This window comes from Hevea brasiliensis, chromosome 17, assembly GCF_030052815.1.
Source record: "Hevea brasiliensis isolate MT/VB/25A 57/8 chromosome 17, ASM3005281v1, whole genome shotgun sequence".
Taxonomy (NCBI): Eukaryota; Viridiplantae; Streptophyta; class Magnoliopsida; order Malpighiales; family Euphorbiaceae; genus Hevea; species Hevea brasiliensis.
The window spans coordinates 58,470,006-58,477,725 of NC_079509.1; the positions used below are offsets into that span (position 1 = coordinate 58,470,006).

General features: G+C 27.7%; 1 protein-coding gene across 1 annotated transcript; it reads right to left on the reverse strand.

The window, feature by feature from the left end:
* Window positions 1-3,588: 3,588 nt before the first annotated feature.
* Window positions 3,589-6,772, reverse strand: LOC110640255 (probable inactive receptor kinase RLK902). Its single transcript, XM_021791489.2, has 2 exons — window positions 5,260-6,772; window positions 3,589-4,520 (listed from the first exon to the last, which is right to left on the reverse strand). Exons 1-2 carry the CDS (start codon window positions 6,602-6,604, stop codon window positions 3,895-3,897), a joined length of 1,971 nt encoding a protein of 656 aa, XP_021647181.2. The 5' UTR covers window positions 6,605-6,772; the 3' UTR covers window positions 3,589-3,894.
* Between the last annotated feature and the right edge of the window lie 948 nt (window positions 6,773-7,720).

Consider the following 7,720-nt stretch of genomic DNA (forward strand, 5'->3'; position numbering starts at 1 on the left):
TAATAATACATGTTTATGTCATGCTTTATATAAATGTTTTCATAAATTGTGGTTACTTATTCTATATAAAATATAATTATTTTATTATAAAAAATAAGATAATTTTATATAAATTTACAATATATTTTATTAAAATGATTTTTTTTATAAAGTAATTAATTATGAAATTTTTATTTTTATTTTTTTTTAAATAAAGTTTTTTTATATAAAGAAGCACATATAATACTTGTTAAAAAAATTTAAAAGATGAATTATGTATGATAAATTTTGTTAAAAAATTATAAGGATAAGTTTAGGTTTATTAAATATTATTTATTAGATTTTTTTTTAAATATTATGTGTATTTTTAAATGAAAAAACTTTTTTTTCATTAAGTTAATAAAATTTTTATAATTAATTACTTTAGAGAAAAAATATCATTTTATAAAAGTCTCATGATATAAATTATAAATTTATGTAAAGTTATTTTTTGTAATGAAGTAATTATATTTGTATGAAATCTAATAACAATAGAGGCACTTTTGAGAAGATCCTAAACTATCATAATTTTTTTTTCTTTTATTTATGTTTTATCCTCTTTTATTTTATGTTTCTTCTCTTCTATATTCATGCCTTTTTCCTCTTCATTTTCATTTTCTCTTTGTTTGGTCTATCGATAAAAATAGTATAAATTATTTATATAAAAAAAAAGTTAATTAGTTTCCTTAAATTTCTAAATAATTATTAAAAATTATTTTTCAGTAGAAAAAATATAAAAAACAATATCTAAAAAATTAAATTTCAAAAAAAATTACAAATTTAAATTTAGTCTTTATATAATAAAATTTTTATTTTATTTAAGAGTATATTTTCAAAAATTTATATTTTTTAAAATATTATTTTTTTCAAAATATATAAACTAATTAATTAATTTCACTAAAATAAAATATTAAATTATAATATTTTTTAAAATACAAAAATTAACAAATTAGTACCCTTAAAATTAGAAAACTAAATAGTACATGAATAATAAAATATTTAATGAATAAACTAAATAGTTAATAGAGGTAAAATATATGAATTAAATAATATATTTTTTAAAATATAGAGACTAAATTATTTATTTTATTAAAATATAAAAATTAAATAATAATTTTTTTCTTTAAAAATAACTATAATTTTTTTATAAAAAAAAATATTTTTATTGATTATTTTTTTAATACAGAAAAACGTTTAAAAAATATGAAAAAATATTTAAAAAAAAATAAACGACAGCCTAATCTATTACGTAGTGTGCGCAATTATTTGTGTGTCAAATTCATGCATGTGACATCATAACACGTCAAATTTCTTTTTTTATTATTAGCTATTAATTTTAAAATTAAAATTAAAATTACCCTATTAAAAATTTGAAAAAAGAATTTTAAGTATTAATTGTAAAATTAAGTTTGAATTAATTATTAATTGAAAATGAATGACAATTCTTTGAAAAGATTGTAACTATAATTCAAAAACCAGCCCAACTCCCACTTGGGATGAAGCCATAGATCCATTTTGATTTAATGATTTAAAAGATCGAAATTCGATATTATAATTCTATTTTAATTAAATTTAAAAATAAAAACTTTTAATATTTTTCTCATTCTAAGAGAGAGAAAAAAAAAAAAACTGATTTCGGTGGTTTCAATCTTATTAAAAAAATTCAATTCAAATTGATTTTGATAGATACTCTTAGATTGGGAACCCATTTGTACTTACATATAGCATATAACAATAGGGGAGAGCAGTTTCGGTTTAAATCGAAAAATTAAATCGAATCGATTCAATTCGGTTCAATTAATTTAATTTTAAAATTTAATCGGTTTGGTTCAGTTTATAATTTTAATAATTTCGGTTACTCGATTCGGTTCGGTTATTTTCATAAAAAATCAAAAAAATCGAACGGAACCGAAATTATTAATATATATAGGAAATCAAAAAAATCGAATCAAACCGAATCAAACCGAGTCGAACCAAATCGAAATCAAAGAAAACCGAACCGAACCTTAAGATTTTTTAGTTTTGATTTCTATTTTTTTTGTTTTTATGTTTTATTATTTAGATTTAATGTTAAAAATATGAAATTTTATAAATTTCGGTTTGATCAGTTTAAAACCGAACCAATATTTATAGATTCGATTCGATTTTCTCTTATTAATCAATTTGGTTTGATTTTTAAAATTTTTTATTTTTAATTTTCGATTTTATCGGTTCAGTTCGATTCAAAACCAAATTCACCATTTACACACCTCTATATAACAAGAGGATCGTAGTTTGCAAGATCATAACAGATATTTCTAAGTAAATATTTTTTATTATTTAATTATAATGTTAAATTATTAATATATATATTTATATTTTATATATATATAAATATTTTTGTATTTTAATAAAATTATTAAAATTATTAATATTTTGAATATTAAAAAATATATAAAATATTTTAAAAATATATTTTTTAAAAAATAAATAAAACTTTAAATTTCGTTATTTTCTTATAAAATATTTTTTTACATGTTTTTGATATTTAAAAAAAATTGATTAACAGAGAATATTTTTTTATCAAAAGAAAAATTATATTATTTTTTTTAAAATAACTTTTATTATTTTATATTTTAAAATTTGATAATTTTATTAAAATATTATCATATATATATATACATATAAAATAAATATATATTATCAATTTAATATTATAATAAAATAATAAAAAAATATTTTTATAAAAAATATTTTTTATATATAAATTATTTTTTATATATAAATTATTTTTTATTAAATAAATTCAACCTACTCTAATAAATAAATTCCAAATTCTGGAGGCTCTGGATGCCAAATGCCAACGAAGGAATAACCATCCAAATTGGACCACAATATCACAAGTAGCTGCTTTTTACGGCTGACCCCTCCATTTATATCCTACAGTTAGCCTCACCACCCTTCACTTTCATCATCAACCTCACAACACATGCCCCATTTTTTTTCAAAAATTAAAAAAAATAAAATAAAATAAAGAATCCAACTCATGAGACATCCACACAAGCACTTGGTGCCAATATCAGCTGAGACATCAAATACAAAATTATATAACTTGTTCTTCTTGTTGCAGTTGCAACTATTTTAAGAAAAATTATTATTTAATCTATTTATTTTAATAAAAATAATTATTCAATTTTTTTATTTTAAAAAATATATAATTTAACCTCTTAATTTTTCTCCATTCAATTTAAATTAAATTTTTTTATTAGTCAATAAAATTTAAATTAATATCTAAAATAATTAAAAAGACTAATGAATAAATAAAATAAAAATATAAAAACTAAATAATATATATTTTAAAATAAAGAAGTCTAAATTATTGATTTTTTAAAAATATAAAATCTAAATAATAATTTTCCATTTTAAAATTAACCATGTGAGGCTGCATGGTTAATTTTAAAGCATAAATCTTACACTTTTTGGCAACAAAGAAAGGCTCAACAGATCACAAATGAGTAGCCTGAACCTGAAGAAACATTGCAAACAACAATTCAAAGCAACTTAAACATCTCCATCAACACAGATGAAAAGTTGCATCAAGAGCAAAAGCCAAAGTAATAATTACAACCACCGTTTTTTCCACCCAACAAGAACAAATAGAGCAGCAGATATCCTCCCCAAAGTGTTAATTAAAAGAGAAAAAGAAAGAAAGGAAAGGAAAACTAGTACAATGGAAAGGGAAAACAAGAAAAAAAAAAATGACAGTTGGCTCCTAATTAAAGAAGATAAGCCCCAGATCAAACAAATAATAAAGGACAAGATTAAACATGATAATTATGGGCATGAACAAAGCAATGAAATTCCTTTTACAATCCCTGCTGGAGTGATGCAGCCAACTCATCGAGAAGAATTATCATCCACATCAACTACATCTGGCTGTAGATCTTGATCTTCACGTAGGCTAGAACGACGTAGCTCCTCAATTCGACTAGTTACTTCGGACATTGATGGACGATTATCAGGGTATTGGGCTGCACAATCTATTCCAAGCTGTAAGAGCTGAACCATCTCTTCCTCGACATTTTGGTACCTGAGGAGCTCAAGATCAAACACTTCTGAAGTCCATTCCTCTCGAACTATGGACTGAACCCATCTGGGAAGGTCCACACCTTCCTCATGCAAAAGGGCATGGGTGGGGGGCTTCCCAGTCAGCAGCTCCAATAGCAATACGCCAAAGCTAAAAACGTCAGCTTTCTGGGAAACTCTGCGAGGGTCAGTCACTTCTGGTGCTCGGTAGCCAGCAACTCGGTTAGGAGTAGAGGAAGGACCAACAAGGTGAGCAAGTCCAAAGTCAGATACTCGAGCTTCATAGGATTGAGTGAGAAGGATATTGGATGATTTGATGTTTCCATGGGAGACATTGGGACCTTGAGAGTGTAGGTATTGGATACCACGGGCAGCTCCAAGGGCAATACCAGATCTAATTTCCCAGTTCAATGGAGTCCTACCAGCTCCCTTGTTTCCTGAGGTAACAGTTTAAGAGAAGAAATAATGGTGAAAATAAAGTTCACATAGCAAAATGCACCGGCATATCTTTAGGTTTAGAAGTTTTACAGAATCAAATATTCTTTCTTGGAGATTTTTTTTGGGTTCAAGCCTTTTCCTATCATCTAACAGAACAAAACTACAGAAATAACAGAATAAAAAAAATGTTCAACAAAACATGATTGGGTCACAGCATATGAAAATACTATAGTTGCAAATAAGATAATGTATATATCCTGACAATTAGATCAAAGCAAAAACACAACTAGATAACTCCACCTAAAGGGAACAATTGATCTCACCCTTCATAGAGTATAAGAAAATATCAAACAAGAAATGACAAATTACATGGACTTCTACTTAATTTGCAGCACCCATTCTGCAAGAAACAAGCAAATTTAAACAAACCCATGGGCAACATCTTTGAAGCTTCATTGTGGATGCCAAGGAATGCAGACATGTAGAACAAAAACCTTAAACATAATTCAAAAGAATTACAAATCCTGAATCATTCCCATCATTGTCTGGGCAGAAGGATTCAGTTAAAAAAGATCCAGCAACAAACAGAAGGAGATGAATACAGTACTTTTTTTGTCTTTTGAAAAAAAGGCTAATCATCTTCAAAGTTGATTACACAGAGATCACCACAATCATTCACCAAACTAGAAAAGCTGAATATTATATGAAACAAAAAGGCAAAAACTAAGAAATACTCACCATGCAAAAGGGCAGACAAGCTTCCCATAGGCATGTAATCATAAACAAGAAGCTTCTCATCCCTGCTATAATAGTAAGCTCTTAAGGGGACCAAACTCTCATGATCCATCGCTCCCACCATCTCAATCTTCTCCTTGAATTCTCTCTCTGAAATGGTCACATCCTTTAACCTTTTCACGGCCACCGCAGTTCCTACCTCCAACACCGCCCTATACGCAGTCCCGAATGTTCCTTTTCCCAAAACCTCCGCGGAAGCTCTCAATAAGTCTTCCAAATCGAACACCCTCGATGTTTTACCAAAAAACACCAACTTTTTGGCCCCAGCTCCGTTCACTTCGGCTCCTCCTTTTCCATTCCCCACCATTGCTGCTGCAGCAGCAGCGGCAACTGAGTATCCATTAGCATTCCCGTACCCGCTACCATTCTCCACTTCCCCAATAGGCTTCTCCCCCAGTTCTTGCTGTTTAATCGACGCAATGTCAATCGATCTTGACTTCTTGCTACCCTTCTTTCGGCACAGAAACATCAAAATCAAGACAAGCAAGAAGAATCCAACTACAGATCCAATCACAATACCAACAATGGCACCACCGGAAAGCTTCTTCTTTTTACCAGCATTGCCTGCTTCGTCAGTTGGTGTACTAGGCACCACCAAAGTACCATTTGGACCAGTAGCGCAAGAATCAAGAGGTTGACCACATAGCGAATTACCCAGAAAAGAACTAGAGTCAAAAGCCTGAAATCCTGCAGGTATAGAGCCATTCAACAAATTATTTGACACATTGAATTGCTCCAACTTCTCAAACTTCAAATCAGGAATTGACCCAGATAACCTGTTGTTCTCCAGGTACAAAGTCCTTAATCTCGTAAAATTTCCAAAACCCACAGAGAGCGCACCGGTGAAGTTATTCTCACCCAGATTAAGACGCACAATATCATGTAAAGTAAACAAAAACTCCGGGATCTCGCCGGAGAACATATTTCCCTGCAAGAAGAGGTTCCTGAGTTTGGTACAAGCAGCGAGATCTGAAGGCAACTGACCAGTGAGAGCATTAAGACGGAGACTAAGAGTACGCAGTTGCGTAAGGTTAGAGAAAATTCCAGTGGGGAGTTGACCGGAGAGGGCCACTCCAGGGAGGCGCAGGACAGTAACACGATTACCCTCGCATAAAACGCCCGCCCAAGAACAAGGGGTGGACTGGGAAATGTTCCAGAACAAGGTGCGGCCACCGACAGAAGAGCGGATAGAAAGGAGAGCAGCCCGGTCGGCGGCGAGATCTGGTTTAGACAAAGGAAGGAAGAGTAAGACAAAGAAGACGGAAAATGAGAGATTTTTCAGAAACATCTTGCGTAGTTTGAGAGAAGAGGTTGAGACGGTAATAGAAAAGGTGGGATTTTTGAGGTTAGGAGAGAGGCATTGTCCGGAGAGAGACAAGAAGGGGGAGGAGGAGGAGGAGGAAGAGGACAGAGTGAAGAGTGAAGTGACCTGCGAGGGCGCATGAAAATGCTTCCCATTCAGTAGATATAAAATATATATTTTACAGGAAAATTGTCTATTATATATATATAATTTTTTTTTAATTAATGATATATATTTTGAGTCATATGTCTTAAAATTAATAATATTAATTTTAATAATTTATTTATAATTTTATATTTTAATTTTATTATATCTAAAAATTTTATAGGAAAATATTATATGATATTTTTATTATTTAATTAATTTTAAGCCCAAATGTATTTTTTTTATATTATTATTATTATTTTGAAAAGTGTACCAAAAAATGGAAGGATACCCAGCTGTCTTCTTTTTATCCTTTTCTTTTTTACAATATAAATTATTATTTAATATATTGTTTTTTTTTATTTATCTTTTCTTTCCATCACCTTCTTTTTTGTTTTATTTTCTTCTTTATTTATCGTTTCCTGAAAAAGCAAAAATAGGAGTTGTGTTTTTATTACTTCTATTTTTGTTTTTTTTTTTTTTTTGTCTTTTGTGTTATCAGATATTAATCATAATAATATTAAAATAATAAAATTTTTTTAATAATATTTAAAATAATATTTTTATTAAAAAATAATCTCAAGTTTTTAAATTTAATGTCAAACAAATACATATTAAAAGAATTTTTTTAAATTTCTATGTAAAAAAAAAGTTTCGAGGTCACTTATATTCTATTTCCAATTTTGTTAGATTATTAATTTAATTATATTTGTGTAATTATATATTTTCATGTTAAAATTAAATTAATTAAACTTGTATTTCTATTTTTTATTTTAATATATTTAAAGTTTTTAATTAAAATTGAATATAATTAATTATAAATTGAGAACCACCATAATGTTTTTATTTTTTATCTATTAAAACAATGAGGTATTAGAAATTTTATTTGATTTGATCTCATATATAGTTTAGTTATTATCATCCCAAAATTAATTATTTATTTTTTGATTGTCATTA

Excerpts from the sequence above, each read along its gene's own strand:
- LOC110640255 (XM_021791489.2), bottom strand. The coding sequence starts at position 6,604 with ATGTTTCTGAAAAATCTCTCATTTTCCGTCTTCTTTGTCTTACTCTTC. Across the intron at positions 4,521-5,259 it reads CTTGTCTGCCCTTTTGCATG|GAAACAAGGGAGCTGGTAGG; the intron begins GTGAGTATTTCT and ends CTGTTACCTCAG.